The sequence below is a fragment of the Polyodon spathula genome, chromosome 15, assembly GCF_017654505.1.
Source record: "Polyodon spathula isolate WHYD16114869_AA chromosome 15, ASM1765450v1, whole genome shotgun sequence".
Classification (NCBI taxonomy): Eukaryota; Metazoa; Chordata; class Actinopteri; order Acipenseriformes; family Polyodontidae; genus Polyodon; species Polyodon spathula.
Window position 1 is genome coordinate 24,090,558 of NC_054548.1, and position 23,428 is coordinate 24,113,985.

Consider the following 23,428-nt stretch of genomic DNA (forward strand, 5'->3'; position numbering starts at 1 on the left):
TATATGTCAGTGCTTACTTAACATACAAAAATAAAAAAGACCAGTCTAAAGAAAAAAAAAACTTGTTTATTTAAATGCAACATAATTCACTTAAAATATAACAAAGAGCATAGTATTGAAAATAGCAGTCAAAATACATTTCAGACATGGATTACAAAACATATTTCCTCAGATCAGGTTTTAAAAGTATATTCAGGAATGGAGTAATATTATATGTGATCAGAACTGGCATTTAAGTACAGTATATTCAAATTGTTATTAAACACGTTTCATCACATAATTAAGGTTATGTGAACCCCTGTATATAGACTGCAAAATGTGTTACACTTTCAGTTGAAAGAAAGCATTGAAAATATATGTTTTAAACTTGATAGTGGTATCAATAAGGTATTGGGAAATTGTCAGCGATATTAAAAAAGGCCAAGAAAAAACAAATCCAACAATTTGCAAAGGATCGGAAAGATAGCAGAGCAGTGAAAACAGAGAACTGGTACGCAAAGCTGATGAGTTTTGTTAGCTACACTTACATTAAGGCCTGTTTTTTTAATGAAAAAGAAAAAAATATATATTTTATAGGAGGTTGTGTGGTCTGGTGCTTAAAGAAAAGGGGCTTGTAAGCAGGACCCTGAGCTCTTAACCTCCTTGTGCTCCGTCTTTCGGGTGAAACGTTGTTGTAAGTGATGCACTGTTCACACATCTTAGTCCAGGACTTCTCAAACTCGGTCCTGTGTCTGTGATTTTCATTCCAACCAAGCTCTCAGTTACTTAACTAGAACCTTAATTGAACTGATAATTTGCTTAATTAGACATTTTACTTGTTTTCAGCTCTTGAACAGTTGCATATTTCAAGTTAGCTATAACATTTTATAAGTAACTTCAACTCTGCAACTTTAAGCTCTGAAAACACGTAAAAATGTCTAATTAAGCAAATTATTAGTTCAATTAAGGGTATAGTTAAGTAGCAGAGAGCTTGGTCGGAATGAAAATCACAGACACAGGGGGTCCCCAGGACTGAGTTTGAGAACCCCTGCCCCAGTTTCTGTAAGTCGTCTTGGATCAATTGGTTCTCACTCATCTGTCAGGTCAATGATTGCTTGGCTATATTTAAGCTGGTGGAGAAAAATCTGCTCAGCAGTGATGTTGTGATATTTATTCTGAAAGAAAAAGAATACATAAATTGCATGAAGGTATAATTTAGAATTAGACTCATTAGAAGTAAATATACCTGTGTGACAAGGAAATGCCTCACATATACATTAGCTTTGTAGCTGCACATCTCTCTAGCCACAAATAAAATACAGATAGATGAACACTTAACACACAAATGCATCCCCACCTCAGTATTCCCACTAAAAATGTCCCTTCATAGAAATGAAGCCGATAGGAGCTAATTCTGAAATCGTTAAACACCTCTTACTAGACACAATGAAACAAGCGAGTAATTTAGTTCAAGGACTCTTAATCATTCCTGAATTGTCACGTTTTCATTTTTGTAACATCAAGGATTTTTTTTCTTTTTGTGTAAATTATAGACTGGAGTAAACCGCTTTGAGAATAGATCTTCACAGAGTGACAACCTAGGCTAATATAGGCTAAAATAAACCTATTTTTTTCCATTTTGTTATGACTGCTATTCAGTGAGACAAGCAAACATGTCATGTTAAAAAGCAAAGCAAAGAACACAAAATATTTGAGGGTCAGGGGGGATGCTGGCAATGACAGTATCCGCACCTGACGCATATCACCTGCTCTCACTTATCAGCTGTTAAAGATCTTTTGCTTCTTTGTTTGCATTTTATACTTTAATTGGAATATGCAGATATTTAAAAGACAATGCTGCAAAAATGAAGGTTCCTGTTCTTTCATGATACAAAAAAACGTTCTGTGCAATGGTGGCGGGGTGCCCCTCCCTTGTATATACTTTGTGTTTTATATGTCGTGTATGTATTGGTGCATCGGGTACAAATTAGGCTATGAGGCACAGGCGATTTAAAATGTCTATTTGTATTTGCACAATCACATGCAGAGTAAAGTGTGTATTTGTATGTGGGCACAGGGATTATATATATATATATATATATATATATATATATATATATATATAGAGAGAGAGAGAGAGAGAGAGAGAGAGGGAGAAATAACAATGGCTAATCATGCTGAAACAGTTCAGCAAGATACTTGTTTGAGGTTTGTCCACTGCTTTGTCTATTTATTTTGGCCAGCGTGCCTTTTTGCTTGTTTTGTTTAAATCTTTCTTTCTTTAAATAAATCTGCACAACAGCCCTTTACTCACAGCACTGTGTTCTGGATTTCCTGCTTGGTCTGACGTCACCACAAGCCATCGTGTCACAGCAATATATAATTTTCACTCAAATGAACAATCTGCACTGGTCTTATTACCAACTATACATTGATGTTTAGAAATTGATACATTTAAATATATGTCTACCAATCAATGTAAAATGCATTTACCCTTGTCATTGCAAACATTTTCTCGTTTCCATAATAGTGCAGGTAATTGTTTGAAGATAAGTTGTACTTGAACCCTGCTATATATACTTTTTCGCACACATTCAGGGCCATTGCAATTGCAATAATTCCTGATGTTGGGTGTGTTGGTATCTGAGGAAAAAACAGGGAAATCTGATTAGTAAAACAATATTGTTTCCTTACAGGTATTGCATATGTTTCACATGTGATTTCTACTGTCTATTAGGACAACAATCTAAAGTACGACATTCAATTTTTTTTTACCTGACTAGGAGCTGTATTAGTGTAAAAATGATTTCAATATATGGTTTAAATGTATTCTGACTAGCCTTATTGTACTGGATGTGAAATGTCATTTATTTAATTTCTTTTGTGCCATTTTTGTCTTGATTTTGATACTTTTTTATTCATTTATTTTACTGACCTTTTTGTGTGATTTATTACGTTTGCTTCAAAGTTTTGATAATTTGGTAGTGTCCCTTTAAAAAAGGTTTTAAAAAAGGTTTGAGGTATCCATAGAAATTGCATTGCTAATTAATTGGTTCAGGTTTATCAAAATATGTGCAGGTAAAACAAAGAGAGTGCTACCGAGTTTCTGAATTATGAGCTGAGAGCACCGGTTGGTGAACTGTCATTTGGTAAGACTGTTTGCTTTAACTTTGTTACTTGCATGCGCTGGAAATTGGCTGGGGTGCTAGGTGCTAGTGCTAAACTTTTGCTATTCATATTGAATAGTTTGGTCCGCTCTATTAGAGTGATTTGGTAAATTAACCCTCATACTTTCAGACTGTGGTTACTGTTTTGAATAGGGTGAGTCTAAACAAAAGGAAATTGGTCCTTTTTTACTTTGAAAGAAATCTCTTTCACCCCGTTCACACTTGCGGTTTAGGCTGGCCCAGGGCCGCCTTATCTCATGTGTGAACGCTCGAAAAATGAAATGGAAGCCCTGAGCCCTGAGAAATTCAGACCAGCTTTTTGATGAGTCCTAAAGTACCAATGCCGCCTCAGGGCCGGCCTATCTGCATGTGTGAACCCAACAAACGCCCTGGGCCGGCCTTAACGCATCAGTGCAGTGACGTACCTCAAACCACTCCCCTACTAGGTCGAGCGTAGTTGATCAAAACAATGTCGGTTTTAAAGGGTAGCAGCTGGGACGATGCAGAAATGAGCCCTTAGCGATCCATTTATTCAGTGCTTGTCAGACACGTCAGGTCCAATTTATTTTCACACTCGCTGTTTTAAATGTTTTTTTTTATCCCAGACTAAAGCAGGTTTAAAATGTATTGAATCGCAAAAGGACAGTCCTGCATCTTCAGCCAAGCCCCACCCCTTGTTAGCTGTAATTTTTACATACCTCTTTATAGATGTAGATGCTCTCCCGATCACTAGTTTTATCACCAAACTTCTCAATAATGCGATCCAAGTCATTATTTTATTACTATAACATCTCAGAAAGCTCTGCAAATGTCTGTGATATTCTTTGAGCGCTGGATGCAGAAGCAGCTATCTCCTTTATATTCGTGTTATCTCTGGTGAAAACCTGCAAGTTTGTTCGAGAACTCTAGGAAATACTGAGCAGCAGGCCAGAAATAAACCCACCAGGGATCTTGGATTTTACGGACCCTACGGCGATCTCCAGCCTGTTAAATAGCAATGGGAAATGCACTGAGTACACCGACACTTTTGACGATGATGATGCTGGGTCAGTCATGAATGGTAAGTATTTCTTCATCATACAGCTTTCATTAAAACTATACGGTATATATATATATATATATATATATATATATATATATATATATATATATATATATATATATATATATATATATATATATTAGTAACCAACTGCACTGTCAACACACGCCTTTATTGTATCTTATGCAATAAGTACAGTACCAACAGGTTTGCAAAAAATAAGTTTTCCATATTTACATCTGCAAGTTTCCCAACTCAGTCTCTTATGTTGACTTCCAGGAATGCGGTGTTTACGTCACTGTTTACATTCCCGACAAGCACTTCGCCACAATTTAGGCTGCCTTTTCAGCTACATATGTGAACGCACTTAGGGCCCCTAAAACCTCAACTGTGAATGGAAATTTTGAGGCGGCCCAGAGACGGCCCAAGGCCGACTCAGTATGTGTGAATGGGGTAGATACAGTGTAGTCCATTTATAAGAATCGCTGATATAAGAATCAGCCTCATATGTGATCAAAACCACTGAGACCAAATCGTTCCTATACCAACCAATGTGAAATAATCTGCTTGTAAGAAGCAATCCGTTTATAAGAATAATTTCGGGGCAAGCTGACTACATGCAATACGGTGCAATGACATGCACAGCCAATAAAAGCTGTTTTTGAATTTGATCAAATCTCGCGTGATTAGGCACATAGGCAGCGTGGATTGTGCAATGATGCAGGAAACCATGCATTGTTCATAATCAAATGTGACTGCACCACTGCATTGTGCAGGTATGCTGTTTGTGTTCTCTGTTTAGTGAAAATGGGTTTCAATAAAGTGAATACCTACTGCGTACAGCAGTGCAATTGTGTGACGCATGTAGACTGCGTGGTGAGGAGGGGGACGGCGGGGAGGGATGCAACGCTTTGCATCTCCGTTTAATGAAAAACTGAGATTTGCATCACAACAGAAAATAAGTAAGCCGCAGATGCTTAAATGCAGTGATAGTCCTGACAGTAAAATACTGTACTGTAATGTCATTTTACACAAAACGTGTGTAATAACATGTATTTATGAGGCTTTGTCACTCAGTCAGGTCTACTGTATTAGGTCATGATATATTATAAACCTGACAGTGTTTTCTATTCAGCGATATTTTCTTCTTTTATGGCTACTTTTAAATGCACTGTTACTTAGATAAGGTTAATTTTTTCTAAAATGTTAAAGTATCCCTGTTTTCATATAATAATCTGAGGGAAATATGTATGTGAAATCCTGCAAATATTTGAAAAGTTTATTAAGTTACCATTGTGTCGATCAATGATCTAAATACGGTGTGCTTATTACTTTAGCAATTGTAAAAAGAGTTTCCTTTACGTATTATGATGGTGTCTGTCAAACACCTCCATTGTTTAATATATTACAGTTTCATTTGTTTAATTTGCAACCATAGAGCAGGATCAGAGCTGAGTTTTAAATGGAGGAATTATATTATTCTGTTTATTCTTTTGTTCAAAACTAAAAAATGTAATTTCTCCATTTATAAAACGTTCAATGAAGCTCTGATCCCACTCTGGTCCTTGTCTGAAGCAAGATCGAAACTGAGCTCAAGATCAGCTCTGATCTTTTTAGTGCAACCCAATACGTTATAGGATCAAGATCAGAGCCTGGATTGCATTATGGTTAGAAGAGCTTAGTTCATTCTCAGTCTCCCTTCGTCTCTTCTGAGGAGCATGTTTGCTACATCTTTTTACCTTTTTAGGAAGCAATTTCTCAGGAAAATGAAGAAAGTTGTGGGCTGCTTTGTCCAGGTAGAGAGGACTTAAAACCCGGAGCTGTTCTGGCTTGTAAATTAGTTTTGTAGCAGGCTTTGTCCAGAATCCTTCGATGTTCTAAGAAAGAGAAAAAAAATCAGTTTCTATATATGTAATATCTATCTATCTATTTTTGTATGTGTACATATATACACATACATATTATATATATATATACACACACGCATACACACACGCATATATATATATATATATATATATATAGTGACGAATTGCCCTCTGGACACGCATTTTTCTTCTTCAAATAAATACTACAGACAAAGAATGCCAAGAATGAGTGTTTATTATTTACAATAAAAACTAAATAAACAAAACAAAACCTAGTCCTAGCTAAAGAGTTCTTTCTCTAACTAATATCGAGTTATACATTCCAAATACCTTTTCCAATAGTTTGTTTCATTTTCCCGTTTCACAATACTCACAACAACTCGCTCTCCCAACCAACTCCTACTATCACCCACAAACACAGAGTTTTTAAACTCTAAACAATTACATTGTTAAAGACAATTGACAAGAAATTGAATAATTAATTGAATTGGACCCAACCCCTGACTCTAGTAGCTTCTACATGGCCCTAATGCCCCCATGTATTGTCTCTGCACAATAAGAACAGTTTATTTTAAACCCAATTTAATTACTTTTAATCTCCCTTATTTACCACACCATTTACCTTAATGGTCCCATAAGGAATTTGGGTAGAAATCAAAAAATTAGGTTTTTGAATGTATGAAATGGTTGGTCTTTACCAAATGTTTGTTTACATTTAAATTACTTTGGAAAATGGAAACCAATCCCTTATATATATATATATATATATATATATATATATATATATATATATATATATATATATATATATATACATACACACACACACACACACACACACACACACACACAGACACAGACCCTGCTGTGCACGAGTCTTAGACATGTTGCATTTTTCTACTTTGGCATTATGAGCATCAACAATTTGCTCAAAGCCTCCACTAGTGTGTTATACTATTATAACAACCTTGACTTGCATAAAGAAGGAAAAACATTGAGTGAAACAGCTTGCATCACTTGATTTTCAAGGTGTGGTATCCGATGCATAATCAACAGATACAGAGAAACATCATCTGTAATTGACAAACCCAGGACTGGAAGACCCAAAAACCTGTCTAACAAGGATGAGCAATACTAATATTCTTAAGGAATAGAAAGATGACAAGAGTTGAATTGACATCAAAACTAGCAGAAGGCACAGGTGTCATTGTCCATCAAATCGACAGTACGAAGGTCACTCATGAAATCAGGACTTAAAAGATGTGTTGCAGTAAGAATACCTCTGTGAAGAAAGGGGAACAAGACTAAAATAATCACACAAATACAGACGTTGGACTATGAAACAATGGTCAAAGGTGCTTTCAACTGTTAATGGACTTTTTTTTTTTTTTAGCATGGGCCACAGTGTAAATATAGCTACTATCCACACACACACACACACACACACACATATATATATATATACACATACACACACACACACACACACACACACATATGCAGTGTACAAAAATGAAACAAATTAAGAAAATGACAAGGTTTTTTGGATGTACAAAAAAAGGTTTCAGACAAAATGATTAGAAAATGTTTTAGACAAAAGTCCTTCAGCTATGCAGAAAAAAAAAGTAAACTCAGTTGCAGTAAACTTGTTATATTTCATGAATAAGTGTTTTGTGGTATAGTATGGGTTTAAAAACATTTAATACAATTAGGTTTTACACAACTTAATTTTAATGTGTACAATGCCATAGAAATATGCCATTCAAAGAATGAATAATTACTGCATTTATCTATTAAGTGGCAGTCTGCAGAAAGTAAAAATCCAATTCAAAGATAATGTAAAAAGATAATTAATATGCATATCTGGCAAGCTAGAAATGCTTTCACATATATGATTTCAGTTCTATTTGCTGTACATCAATTGTGTCTTGTTTTCACTACAGTCTGTAATTTGTAATTTGAGGCAATTTGTTAAGGCTCATGGAGACAACATATCACATGAAAGACTATATAAATGAATATAACTTTCACTGATGGCTTTCTTTGTAATTGGAGGTGTCACAATGTATGATGATATGTCTTACCACTGGTTTGTGTAGTAGTACTTCAGTCATCCACCTTAAATCGTGTGGTTTAAATGGGATGATGACAACAGTTGTGTCTGGATCAGAATCTCTGGAATCTTTAAAGATGGATTCAGGATAGCACAGTCTGAACGTGGTCCTTTTCCCAACATCACTCTCGTACCCGCGCACAGGACCACTGTTTAGCCTTTTTGAAAAATAAAATAAAATACAAATCACGGAGTCTGCACAAGTCAGGTAAGACCTGCTCATCTTGCCTGGTTTTCACAATGTTTTTTTTGTTTTGAGAACTTGTCTATTCTAATGCTTAGAAGAGGGTGGGTAGGGAGGGCATGGCCCTCTACCACCACTATTAGGGGTGTGCTCAAAATTTTGATTCAACTCCTAGGTGGCACATATGTAGTGTTGCATGTTTTCAGTATTTATCTTTAAAAAAATAAATAAATAAATAAAAAATGGGGAAGTTTATTTTACATATATTAAAATAGGAATAAAATCGGTTAAAAAAATAATTGAAACATCGGTAAAAATCGGGTGGAAAAAAATCTCATTATACACACTTTACATGTGTAATATGATGTGTAGCAGTTCTGGTTTCTGATTAGGTTTAATGTCCCTGACATGTATGATAAAGCAGAATCTGTGCAAGTCGATGCCACATTTTCCCAACTGTTACTTTGTGAACGTTTAAGCAATCGCTGTACTGACGGAGACAGTACCTACAGAAGGTATGAACATGAAAACAGTACAAAACAAGCCAGGTTTATTCTCCTTGAAATCATAAAAATTAAATAAAATTGACAGAATAGTGAAGTGCAAGCCAATGTAAGACGCATCAAAAATCGCACCGGACATTTCCATCAATGTGTTTACAAACTAAAGCATCACCATTTTCTCTCAAATATTTACGATTAAGATTGTCAGCGTTAAGCAGTACTGCACGAAGTCACCACTACATACCTCTGCAAAAAACAGTGGCTGTCCAGCAAAGCACAGCACTTTAGGTTATTACCATAACCCTGGTTCCCTCAAAAGAGAATGACAACCATTACCAAATGGTAAAGAACCTCTCTGACCATTAATCTCTGAGCAAATATACAAAAGCTGCCCTATCAGGGTCCTGCTGTGAGGGGGAAGTTCCGCCCACCTCCTGCTGAAGAGGGATGTCCTCACAGTAGCACATCGCCATTTCCTTTCGAAAACAGAGGTCAGCTGGGGACACGACCTCAAAGGGTAATGGTTGTCATTCTCTTTTCAGGGAACCAGGGTTATGGTAATAACCTTATGTTCCCTTTCAATATGACAACCATTACCGAATGGGAAAGCTGTACCAAAACCGATGTGGCTCCAGAATACCGACAGTACAGCCCCATGGCGATAGCAACAGAGCCCACATGACGCCTAAGAGCATGCCGCCTGCAAAACTCTAGAGCCCAGAGAGGGTATTGTTCAGTAAAAATGCAGAAACGTCTGACTACCTGTCCATGTAGCAGCATTGCATAACTCATCTAAGGAGGCGCCATGAAGGAAAGCCCAGGCTCTGCATGCCACCTTAGGCGCTGACTGTAAGTTGGAAGGCGCAATAACTTTTTTTGAGGCTACCTCCACGGCTTTGTGGGACCTCTCAAGGGTCACATCAATGTTCTCCCCCGAAAGTCTGCCCCGTTGTAATGGGGGCATCCAGTAGTGCCACCTTCTCGGTCTCTACGACTTTAGCTTGTGTCAGCCACAAATGCCGGCGAGCAGCCACCATCGCCACCAGCGACCTCCCTGATGCCTGACCTAACTCCCCTATTAGGTCAGTCATCGCCTTAGCCACTGCCTGGAGCTCCCTTGTGTCTGCCTCCGTGGCTCTGTCCTGCAGCCTCTCTCCGCCAACTGGCTCTGGTAGAGCACCAGTATGGCCATAGTGTTTGCTGCTCACATGGCCAGCACTGCCAACGCATATACCTTTTTTAGCATTACGTCAGAGCAGGGATTTGACGGACGTGTTGGGTCCTTATCCCCCTTGGTGAAGGTGGAACCTTGCACCAGCACCGTGACCGTGTCCCTGATGGTGGGGAATGCACCTAGGCCTGCTTCTTGGGCTCCTGCAGTTTGCAGCAGAGACTTCCCTGTTTTGGAGGTTGAGGGTGCAGACTCTGGATTGTCCCAGGAGAAGCGCAACAAATCCAAGAAGTTCTGGCATAAGGTGAGGGCATGCTGTGGATCCCTTCTCTGCTGGACCTCCCATGGCCTCCTGTTCTGCTGGCCATGGGATGTTCGTGGCTGCAGCTGCCCGCTGCATTTGTGCCCGGAACTCCTCCCTCTGGGACACGTGTGGCAAGGGTGGCAGGGTCTTCCCCACTGTGGCCTGCCCGACGGAGGTGGCTGGGTCCAACACATCCCACCTCGACGCCGTGAAGGACAGCTCGTCTGGGCAAGGTGGTCTAGGCAGAGGGGACAGGGAACAAGACTGTTGGGGCTGGGGCTGCCCGGTGGTAATGGGCAACCTGCCATAGAATTTTTATAAGGTCTCCAGCATAGTTTGCTGAGCCCTTGCAGTCTCTGCGATGTCCTACTGTGAGGACGTCCCTCTTCAGCAGGAGGTGGGCAGAACTTCCCCCTCACAACAGGGCCCTGATAGGGCAGCTTTTGTATATTTCCTCAGAGATTGATGGTCAGAGAGGCTCTTACCAGGTTATGTAATGGTTGTCATTCGAATTGAAAGAGAACTCGTTAATGCAGTCGTTATGCCCTGTCATTTTATTAAAGCAAGCGTAAAAGCTGCATAAATGGATTGCTTGTCTCCGTTCACTTTATTGTTTTAGTTTAATGTGTCGCTTATTTTTCAGTATGTTCTTTTATTGTCAGCGCGAACATGTACCACAATGCAGCAGTATTTGTCGCGCTATGCATGATCTACCTCATCTGGCCCACTTGTGCTATTTTTGCTCTTTGTATACCACTAAAAATATTATATTTTTGTGTATTTCATTTTAGTTTATGATCAAGCTAGTAGTTACTATGTCCAGCAATTGCCACAATAATCATGGCCAACATAATCAGCTGATAGTGTGTTTGTGATGTGACAGAGAACCACAGTTGAACATTATTTGATACTGACGTATAAACATCTGCTGTATCCTAGGATACACATACATGCCAACAATCCCTATATGGTCGGGACAGTCCCGATTTCTTAGTAAATGTCCTGCGCCCCAATGCATAGGAAGAAAGTCCCTATATTTACCCATAGAAAAAAAAATTATATATTATTCTGCACAGTAGAGTTAATGAAAACCACATGCTGTGCTCTTCTTGCGGCTGACACATTTGCTATTCATTAACTTATACAAAGGTAAGAATGCTTCATCACGTCTGTTTTTACTGTGATGATGGTCGTGTGGTGTTGAGTTGGGGGGATACGTCTATTATATTATATTTTTTGCATATGACTGCTCCCTTGTGTATTATGCATGTTTGTCGTCTTATAGCCCTATAATATGTAACTATTTGCAAGTTTCCCTTTTACAGGCGAGTCCGTAGGGCCCGGAATGGCAGGCAAAGCAGAAGTGTATGAGTGATACAGGAAACCACCTCCACTACACGCATGCAAGAAGTTAAGCAATGGCATCACCACATTGACTGACTTCCTAAGTAGAGAAACTTCAATGAGCTGCCCTGACCAGTGTTACAATCTGATTTAAACCCAATTATGTATGCCTGGATTTTGTGTGCAACACCACCAGATAGTACCCCAAAGATATTTTTCATTGGTTAATTGATCCCTGGAACTTGAGGGTTACTAGCAGAGACCTTGGTACAGCATGGACAACATGTACTTCATTTCTAATGGAGAACACTCATAATTACCTTATTATTACTTCAAAGGAGTCAATAACTTTGCCTAAAGTCTTATTTCTCAGGACTCCACCATTGCCCACAACAACACACTTCCTGCACTTGTTTCTGTTGAAAGAAATTATTTTGATTTTTTTTTTAGTATTTATATTACCAATGATTTGTTTACAACAGAAGGTCAATGAGCTGTTAACATGCTTATATCAACAATATTACTGCAAACATATACAATACAGTGAATTACACCATGAGTGTTACAGTGGCTTGCGAAAGTATTGACCCCCCTTGGCATTTATCCTATTTTGTTGCCTTACAACCTGGAATTAAAATGGATTTTTTGGGGGTTTGTATCATTTGATTTACACAACATGCCTACCACTTTGAAGATGCAAAATATTTTTTATTGTGAAACAAACAAGAAATAAGACACAGCGTGCATAAGTATTCACCCCCCCCAAAGTCAATACTTTGTAGAGTCACCTTTTGCAGCAATTACAGCTGCAAGTCTCTTGGGGTCATTGTCCTGCTGGAAGGTGAACCTCCTTCCCAGTCTCAAATCTCTGGAAGACTGAAACAGGTTTCCCTCAAGAATTTCCCTGTATTTAGCGCTATCCATCATTCTTTCAATTCTGACCAGTTTCCCAGTCCCTGCCTATGAAAAACATCCCACAGCATGATGCTGCCACCACCATGCTTCACTGTGGGGATGGTGTTCTCAGGGTGATGACAGGTGTTGGGTTTGCGCCAGACATAGCGTTTTCCTTGATTGGCAAAAAGCTCAATTTTAGTCTCATCTGACCAGAGTACCTTCTTCCATATGTTTGGGGAGTCTCCCACATGCCTTTTTGCGAACACCAAACGTGTTTGCTTATTTTTTTCTTTAAGCAATGGCTTTTTTCTGGCCACTCTTCCGTAAAGCCCAGCTCTATGGAGTGTACGGCTTAAAGTGGTCCTATGGACAGATACTCTAATCTCCGCTGTGGAGCTTTGCAGCTCCTTCAGGGTTATCTTTGGTCTCTTTGTTGCCTCTCTGATTAATGCCCTCCTTGCCTGGTCCATGAGTTTTGGTGGGCGGCCCTCTCTTGCCAGGTTTGTTGTGGTGCCATATTCTTTCCATTTTTTAATAATGGCTTTAATGGTACTCTGTGGGATGTTCAAAGTTTCAGATATTTTTTTATAACCCAACCCTGATCTGTACTTCTCCACAACTTTGTCCCTGACCTATTTAGACAGCTCTTTGGTCTTCATGGTGCCACTTGCTTGGTGGTGCCCCTTGCTTAGTGGTGTTGCAGACCTTGGGGCCTTTCAGAACAGGTGTCTATATACTGAGATCATGTGGCAGATCATGTGACACTTAGATTGCACACAGGTGGACTTTATTGAACTAATTATGTGACTTCTGAAGGTAATTGGTTGCACCAGATCTTATTTAGAGGCTTAATAGCAAAGGGGGTGAATACATATGCACGCACCACTTTTCTGTTATTTATTTTTTAGAATTTTTTGAAACAAGTTATTTTTTTCATTTCACTTCACCAATTTGGACTATTTTGTGTATGTCCATTACATGAAATCCAAATAAAAATCCATTTTAATTCCAGGTTGTATGGCAACAAAATAGGAAAAATGCCAAGGGGGGTCAATACTTTCGCACGCCACTGTATTTTAGGCTAGAACATTTCTGATTTCTGAATGGGCTTAGTGTAAATATTGGGTAATTTTATGGTGTGCATATTGTAAAAAATCTTTTTTGCTATTCACCCAAAACAAAATGAATTGTCATACTGAGTCATTACTCCTCCCAAATTATGAAGTAACTTTTTTTGTTTACTAGCAGTAACACACATGCGTTGCATTCAGACGTAGTCAAAGTACAATGCACATCTGAGATCAGCAAACTTCAACAAGTCAATGAATCATAACAATTGCTTGCCCCAGGCTGTTTTTACAACACCACTTTGTTTCATTGCTGCTTACTACAGGTAATCACTAAAAGAGCTGACAAAAAAAATCATAATAACTCTGTAAAGACAACACTTTCCAACCCTTAAAATTTAGTTTGCCAAGCAGTATAACTCATTACCCACTTCTTTACTTCAAGTGGAAGGTCACATCCTTTCAAGATGTGTAAAACTGTCACAAACGCGGATTCTGGGTAGACAAAACAAACAAAGATAACACTTCTGTTACTGACAGCTAGATATTTATATTTAGCTGCTGTGTGAGAAAAAATGTTACTGACATGCTTGTTTCATTAGCTATGATTGCAGCTCCTTTAATACTAAGAACAACACTTACAGAACAGCAGTACACTCTGCTGCTACAGTACACATTTTTTGTACAAGCAGCACAATGTTTATGTACGACAACCAGACATTCACAAATCATCTTTTCTGGTGTTTTTTGCGATTCAAAACAAGAAAGACCGATGTTGCCATCTGGAAACCCCTTTCAATACTTGTTTTTAGTTTGCCCCATCTGAAAACCATTTTGCATTTGTCAATAAAAAACAAAAACATTTTTAAAGTTCAGTGTATAAATACAAATGTAATTTTATTATCAGTAAATACTGAAATATACCAGTGAAATATTTATTTTGGTGCTTTAAACAATGTATGCCTTCAGTTAAACTTGATTTATTGTTGTTTGGATCCTTTAAATCAGATCTCTGCTGTCATTGGTGCGTCACTCTTTAAAGGTATGTCGAAAACACTTCCAGCATAGAGCTGGTTGAGAGACTTGGGAGTTTCACAAAAAACAAAATGTGAAGCAGCAGTAATAAATGAGGAAATAGTCCTCCAACATCAGACTCTATTATTGAATTATTTATGTTTTTGTACTCACTAGCCACTACCAAGCCTTGCTAATGTCTTTAAATGTAGAAGACCACTGTGCATTTCGGCAAACATAATGCTTCCTGTTTATAGCAGTTTCTAGTCCTGCTAAATCTACATCTTGCAATGTAAAAAGAGCCAGTACTGATGCATGAGTCCTAACTCAGGTTATACAAAGCAGTCTTAAAATGAAAAGCAATAACACAAAAAATCAAGTAGTAAAATAACCTCACCTGATTTTTGTATTCCATATGGTAATTGACGGTTTGCAAGGCTTGTGTCTTTTGTTGAGCCATGAACATCAGAAAAACACAGAAAAGGGTTGCTCTTTTTTTCAGTCCTTGAAAAGAAAATGATAAATGGATAAAGCCAACTATTCAGTGTGGTCTCAAAAATGCATATAAATTACAAGAGACTGCTCAAACTTACCTAAAGTGTTCAGGTATTACATGTGGCTGACAGAAATTGAAACTGTCCCGCAATGCAGTCAGTGAATATCCAGGTCCAGGTTCCAGTGTCCAGGTTCTGATTAAAGAAAAAATGAACGTCAGCAGTCAGGAATCACATCGTAAGACGAGAAGCGCCCATGCAATTTTTTTTTTTTTTTTTTTTTTTTAAATCGGCTTATTAAAAACAAGTGATAGAAGGTGTTTTAAGTAATTTCCGAAATGTTGTATTGTTGTGTCATTTACATTAACATCTTATTTTCAGCTGCACTGTGTACAGTATAAGACATTTTATACTCCATCAATGTAAACCTTTGTTTCTCAAAATTTGTCAAGCATCATGAAAATGCATGACAGCACTGCATTCAAAAACAGTAAAGCAGGTGGTAATAAGAAAAAAACAGCACCAAGTATAGTAACTTTGATTGAATAATGCTCTAATAAGGTCTTAGACTTTGACCAAATAACTGTGTTTGGTGTTAATCATATTGTGGATTAATGTGTTAGCTGATTAATGCTTGGGGTTTTATGCTATGCCCATCTGTTCTGTCTACATTCAGCTAGTCATTTTTGATGATGAGCTACATTTAAAGGATTTAGAGGAAGGAAGTTGACAGGATCCTAAAAAATAGACACACTAAAAAGTAGAGAGTTCCTAAAACTAGGAACAGTTTACCACTTTCCCAGAATTCTATGTAATTTTACCTTTAATGCTAAGCCAAAATTGCTGCATTTAGGGGAAGTGATTGGGCATTTATTGGGGGTAAAATAATTGGACACACTATATATATATATATATATATATATATATATATATATATATATATATATATATATATATATATATATATATATACATATATATATATATATACACACATATACATATACATATATAATATACATATACATATATATATATATATACATATATATATATATATATATATATATATGTGTATATATATATATATATATATATATATATATACATACATACATACACACACACACACACACACACACACACACACACACACACACACACATATACACTGAGTGTACAAAAAATTAGGAACACCTTCCTAATATTGCGTTGCACCCCCTTTTGCCCTCACAACATCTTCAATTTGTCAGGGCATGGATTCTACAAGGTGTCAAAAGCGTTCCACAGGGATGCTGGCCCATGTTGACTCCAATGCTTCACAGTTGTGTCAAGTTGGCTGGTAGTGGATCTTTACTCAGGATAGCTTGTTCCATCTCATTTAATCAGAACCTGGCTTGAGATCTGGTGACTGGGCAGGCCACTGCAGTAAGCTAAATTCACTGTCATGTTTGTGGAACCATCCCTGGACAATCCTAGCCTTGTGGCATGAGGTATTATTCTGCTGAAAAAATCCATTAGCAGATGGATACACTGCTGCCATGAAGGGATGCACTTAATTGGCAATGATGTTCAGATATCCTGTGGCATTCAAATGTTGCTCCACTTTTATCAAGGGGCCCAATGTGTGCCATGAAAACACACCCCACACCATCACCACCAGCCTGCAATGTTGACACGCACCATGATGGATGCATGTACTCATGGTTTTCTCCATACCCTAGTCCCCCCATCAGCGTGAAACAGCAGGAACTTGAGATTCATCAAACCAGGCAATGTTTTTCGAATCCTCCAGTGCCCAGTGTTTTAGTTCCTTAGTCCACTGCAACTGCAGTTTCTTGTGTCTTGCTGAAAGAAGTGGATCCCTGTTAGGTCGTCGGCTGTCATACCCCATTCGTGTCAAGGTATGATGAGTTGTGCATTCCTTTATGGGTCTTTCAGCACCAATGTTGTACTGGACTGTCAATTGACTAACTGTAGCCCGTCTGTTGCTCTGCACAATTCGTGTCAGCCTCCTTTGGCCTCTTTTATCAATGAGCCATTTTTGACCACTGGTTGGATGTCCTTTGGATGGTGGACCATCCTTGATACACACAGGAAACTGTTAAGCGTGAAAACCCCAAATGTAGCTGTTCTTGACACACGCAAACCAACGCACCTAGCGCCTTCTACCATACCCCATTCAAAGGCACTTAAATCTTTTGCCTTGCCCATTTACCCTCTGAATGGCACACACACAATCCATGGCTCAATTGTGTCAAGGCTTAAAAATCTTTCTTGAACCTGTCTCCCCTTCATCTACACTGATTGAAGTGGATTTAACACATTACATCAATAAGGGATCATAGCTTTCACCTGGATTCACCTCATCAGTCTATTTCATAGAAAGAGCAGGTGTTCCTAAAATTTTGTACACTCAGTGTATGTATATACACACATATATAAATAAGTAATATTTTTTTGCATCAGTGTGACAGGATAGCCATGAGGACAGAGACTCTGAGACAGTAAAACTGCAGTTAAAGCGCTGCTGCGCTGTTTTAATCAGCAAAATAAATGTTGCTCTGCTCAGAGCCAAAAATAAAAGGTCAAACAAAAACAAATCTCACACACAATAAACAGATTTCCTCTAGCAGCAGGGCTGGAGCAGAGGTTGCTGCCGGCTCCTCCGACAGCAGGGCTGGTGGTACAGTCTGTTCCTCCGACAGCAGGGGTAGGGCAGGTGGCACTGTCAGCTCCTCCAACAGCAGGGCTCATGGTCAGCATCTCTGCAGGGCTCCCTTCAGCAGTAAATAAAGGGGCTGCTGTACAGCACCAGCTTCACCCCCTTGTCAACCCCCCCAAAAAAATCTGGGGGTTGGGCCTCCCACTCCTCCCTCTCCAGCTTACAGAACTGTAGCTCCTCTCCCTCTGGCTCTTGGGACAGCAGCAATGGCTCCTCCCCTTCATACTGCATGGGGCAGATGGCCACCATGTGCCCATATTCCCCACAGCCAGGGCAAAACTCTTCCACAAGTCTCTTAAAAAAATACAACTCCCAGCTGTCATCTGCATCCTCCTGGGCCAGCTCCATATTCAAATTTTTTTTTTTTTTAAACTACAGTCCCACTCCAAGTCTCTAGGGGGCACAATCCCTCTTCTGACACCATATGTGACAGGATAGCTGGGTGGACAGAGACTCTGAGACAGTAAAACTGCAGTTAAAGCACTGCTGCACTGTTTTAATCAACAAAAATAAATTTTAAAAAAATCAAACAAAACACTGCTCACAGAGCCAAAAATAAAAGGTCAAACAAAAACAAATCTCACACACAGTAAACACTTACAAAATAACTGGCACAAGGGCCAAAACAAAAGTTTAAACAAAACTGTTCAGGCTGGGCAGAGCCTTCATTGAACTTTGTAACACCAAACAAATTTGGCACCACAGTAACACTCACCCCAAAACACCTCCACCAACCAAAGAAATTTCCCCCTTTTTATAGCATGTGGCTGGAGCCTAATTATCATCAATTATTCAATTAGCTCCATCCACATTCTCACATGTATTTTGGCAGGGATAGAAATTAACCCCATCCCTGCCAACCACCACAAAATCACCACACAACAATATTATTATTTACAGACAGGGCCCTGCCCTGCCACAATCAGTTAAACAATATATTATTTATTTGTATGACAAAAAAGTTATCCTTTATGTTAAATAGTTGAATGTAGCTTGTATGTGCTAAATAATAATATTGCAGTGAAATGTATATTTCCGATACATCAAACACATGTGCTTTACTGATTTAGAAAGCAGCGTCCATTTGGTAGTGTTCAGAATTACAGACTTCAATTTGCAGATACATTGTGAATGCTGTGTACAAGCATATTTAACACAGATATGAAGATGATTATATATTAAACAAGCTGTATGAACCTGGAAATATTCCAAATCATAAAGAAAGTGAGATTAAATAGAAAAAAGATACCTTCTCTGTTTTCTCTTTGTTTGTAGTGTTTACATACCTTTATCCAACACTGACCATCTTATAACGCTGCAGTAGGCTAGGGTTTCTAGCATTTATTTATCATGTTGGATGTGTGTCACCCAGCACTGGACACCTATTCTCCAGACTGTATTTTTCATGTTATACTTTACAAAAAATATCTTGGCCTTAAGTTAAAAACCCCTTCCATGCATGACAGTTTAAGGTCTCTGAAAAATGTTGTAAAACAGTAAGTGAAGATAGACAGAGGGAAGGAGACACTCTTTCAAACAAATACTGTGAGGGTATGTTTGTTGAGGCAGAATCACTTGGATCCTTTAAGACCCAACTTGACAAAGTTTTGAGTCCAATCAGATTCTAACTGAGCGAGCTTAGATGGGCTGAACAGCAGTTGATTAACGCTTTATGAAAACAACCTACAGTTTTACATTTTAAAATTACTTTAACAAGACTTTTAATGCTATAAACTGAAAATGAGACATGAAGCTTAATTATAACCATACTGGCACAACCATTAAAAAAAAAACATTTCACAATTAAATGAATACCCAAAAATAACCGTGAAACCTTTTTGATGTGAGTATTCATACTTAATAACATTCTAAGACCTAAACTTTTTTAAAATCTGTACAGCTCTGGTATTTTACTGACTGTAGATTGTAGACTGCTTACCTGTGTGATGCAAAGGACACCTTGGTCATGATAAAAGTGCTATAGCACAAGCTCAAAGTAGCCACAACTGCCACCCAAAATTTGATGGACCCCTTCTTCATGGTTGAATACCTATGACAGATATTATAAACAACAAGAATACATTTCAATTCTTGCCTGAAGGCACACTTGTTCAGAACATTTTCTAATACTTGGCGAACTTGTTATGAGTGGAGGTTTCTGTAGCTGATCAAGATAAATACATTTTATTTTTTCTGGGAGGACTTGAGAGAGTTACAGGATATACAGTACAGTAAGTGAAATGTCTTTGTTGTTGTACATTACTGGGGTCATACTCATACAACACTGCTCTTAAGTTAATGCAATGGAACAGAAGTGCTTAATGCTCAGGCTCCCCCCTCTTCGGCGCTGGACTCTCGGGCTCCCCTCTCTTCGGCGCTGGACACTCGGGCTTCCCCCTCGTGGGCGCTGGACTCTCGGGCTCCCCTCTCTTCGGCGCTGGACACTCGGGCTCCCCCCTCGTGGGTGCTGGACTCTCGGGCTCCCCTCTCTTCGGCACTGGACACTCGGGCTCCCCCCTCGTGGGCACTGGACTCTCGGGCTCCCCTCTCTTCGGCGCTGGACACTAGGGCTCCCCCCTCGTGGGTGCTGGACTCTCGGGCTCCCCCCTCTGGATATCCTCTGCTGATCCCCAGCTGGACCATGAGCTTCAGGCTGATGAAATACATGAAGATATCCAGGTGGCTGTCCCCCAGCAGGTGCCTCCTCTCCATTTTCAGCCACAGGGAGGAGGGAGGGGGGGGGTCCCTCAGCCAGCTCTCATACCACTCCATTTTCTTTTTTTTCTTTACAAAAACCCAATTCGTCCAAAAAAAAGTGTACCCTCAGTACCTGTTCTGGCCTGGGTTTGTAGAGGTGCTGTTGCCAGATCCCACTACTAACACATCGTGTGATAGGATGGTCGAGTGGTGACATCCCCAGATCAGGAAGTTGATACAGTATTACTGCAGGTTGAAGCATTGGGCATGTGTTTATTTATATAAAAAAAAAATCAAAAGGACATACAAAAACACAGCTCACAGATCCAAAATAAACAGTTTGAACAAAAACAAATCACAAAAACAAAACCCTGACACTAAACAAGTATTGTGCTGGTTGTAGCAAATATTAAATATTATTCTCTCGTTCACATTTCTCGTCTCTGAAAACCCACCACAAACACAGACAACGACAAGCTTATATATACATGGTCATCTCCGAATTAGCAATCATTAAATCAATTCGAAGATGGACACATTATGCACGGGAGTTTTAATATGCGTAGCCAATAGCCAATTTGTCAACAAATCATTAACTGCTGACCACACATTCTCACAGGATATCGTCTGGTATTAAACTATACAATAGCACAATCAAACCATTATTTTTCAAATCATAACACAATCCATTTATCAGCAAGGTTCTGCCCTGCCACATATTTACACACTGGCTCTGCCTTGCTACATACCCTGATTAGTGTGGAATGACAAAGTCATATTAAAAAATGTCCCAGCCTACACTTTTTTGAAAAAAACAAAACAACCATATGAAATAAATCTTATGGTACTTTTTTTGCAGGATATGACTGTGGCAGAGCAGAGCTCTGCCCTTTAGAAATTGGCAGTTACGGGGTTAAATTCCCCTACCTGCCTGGGTTTATTGTGTTCAGGTGGCTGGGGTTGATTAGTTAATTAGAGTAATTAACGATCAATCAGCACCCAGCCACCTGACATAAAAGGAGGCCTCAACATCCCATTAGGGAGAAGAGGGAGCTGAGGAAGCAAGCTGGTTTTTTGTATTTTCTGTTCCAGTGAAGGCATTGCCCAGCCTGGAAACCTTTATTTTTGTAAGTCTTGTTCTGTGTCTTTCTATTTGTGCTTAAATACTTTTGTTTTGGCCCTTGTGCCCTTTTATTTTGTGGTTATTTATAATAAAAACATTACTTTTTTTGAACTGCAGTCAGTGTCAGAAGAGGGATATAGAGCCTCCAGGAGGCTCAGAGCAGGGTTGCAGGGTTTTTCTTTTTTTTTTTTTTTGAATTTTTGGGACAATTATTTATTTATTTATTTATTTTTAAGAAAGAAATAAATTAAAAAAAATAAAATAAAAATGGAAGGCTGGAGAGATGGCTGCCAGGACCTGGAGGAGTTCTTCGGTGGTCTAGAGGACTAAGGCTGGTGCCTTGCCTGTGGGGAGTTCGGGCACCCAGTGGTGCGTTGCCCCTACCAAGAGGAAGAGGAGGAACTGGCCCAGGAGAGTTAGGTGAGGAGGAGGCAGAGAAAGGGGAAGAGGAAGGCAAAGCGTCCACCGCCCAAGTCTCCACCAGCAGAGGAAGAATACCTGCTGGTTTTGCCTCCAGATCCAGAGGGAGAGGAGCAGTTTCCAGCGCCAGAGGAAGAGCAGCTGTTGCCACTGACTCCAGCGCCAGAGAGGGAGGTTTTTTGAAGAGCCTCGCGCCGGAGTTGTGCCCCGGCTGTGGGGCATATGGACACATGGTGGCTATCTGCCCCACGCAGTATGAGGGGGAGGAGCCGCCGCCCCGAGAGCCAGAGAGGGAGGAGCCACTGTCCCGAGAGCCAGAGAGGGAGGAGCTGCCCTCCCCAGAGCCAGAGAGGGAGGAGCCATGGACCAGGGAGCCAGAAGGGGACAAGGCTGATGCCCTACAGCAGCCTCTACATGTGCTGCTGAGAGGAGCCCAGCGGAGGCGCACCTGATCGTTACGGCAGGTACCAGCCCTGCCTCAGAGGCCACTAGAATGGCCACAGCCCCCACCGCTGGTGGTGGGGGGGCTGCAGCCGTTGCCGCCGGAGGAGCTGGAACTGCCTTCACTGGCCGAGAGTGAGGAGGAAGTCTGGCCTCTGCCACCCTGGCCAGAGGTTCCTGCACTGTTGGCCACGCTTGCACCGCCCAAGGATGTCTGCCTTGCACTCCCGGGGATGCCATGTCCACTCTGCTCAGGGATGCCACATTTGGATTGCCTTGGGTTGCCTGCTGCTCCGCATCGCCTGGGGCTGCTGGCGTCTCCTTTTTGTCTACTAGGGTTGCTTAGGGTCTGCTGCCACCGTTGTCCCCGCCTCAGCCACCAGAGGGAGACAGGCCCTTGTTCCCGGAGGGTCCAGAGCCACTAAAGGGTCCAACGCCACCAGAGGGTCTGACCCTGCTAGGGGGACCCACACTGTCCCAGGAGGCCACACCCACACTGTCCAGGGGTGCTGCCTGCCCGCCAACTTTGCATCTGCTGGAGGGTCCAGGTCCCATGACAGCATCGCCATACTTCCTTGGAGATCCGGGGCCCCCTCAACCAAAGAAGGCTTGGGAGCTCCGACATCAACCTCGCCCACCATCGCCCACCGAAACAGCCCACCCAAGGGACATAATTGGCCTCTTGGGGGAGGGGGGGGGGGTTGGCCGATTTGCGGCCTGTGTACTTTGTACACAGGGGGAGGTGTGTGTCGGAGCCCTTTAGAAATTGCCAGGGATGGGGTTAAATTCCCCTACCTGCCTGGGTTTATTGTGTTCAGGTGGCTGGGGTTGATTAGTTAATTAAAGTAATTAACGATCAATCAGCACCCAGCCAC

General features: G+C 40.2%; 1 protein-coding gene across 1 annotated transcript; it reads right to left on the reverse strand.

Annotated features, from left to right (window-relative positions):
• Window positions 1-1,067: 1,067 nt before the first annotated feature.
• On the reverse strand, window positions 1,068-18,220 carry LOC121327550 (type 2 lactosamine alpha-2,3-sialyltransferase-like). The gene is made up of 6 exons (XM_041271630.1): window positions 17,958-18,220; window positions 11,996-12,091; window positions 8,141-8,327; window positions 5,928-6,065; window positions 2,473-2,622; window positions 1,068-1,154 (listed from the first exon to the last, which is right to left on the reverse strand). The coding sequence occupies exons 1-6, from the start codon at window positions 18,218-18,220 to the stop codon at window positions 1,068-1,070; spliced, it is 921 nt and encodes a 306-aa protein (XP_041127564.1).
• Between the last annotated feature and the right edge of the window lie 5,208 nt (window positions 18,221-23,428).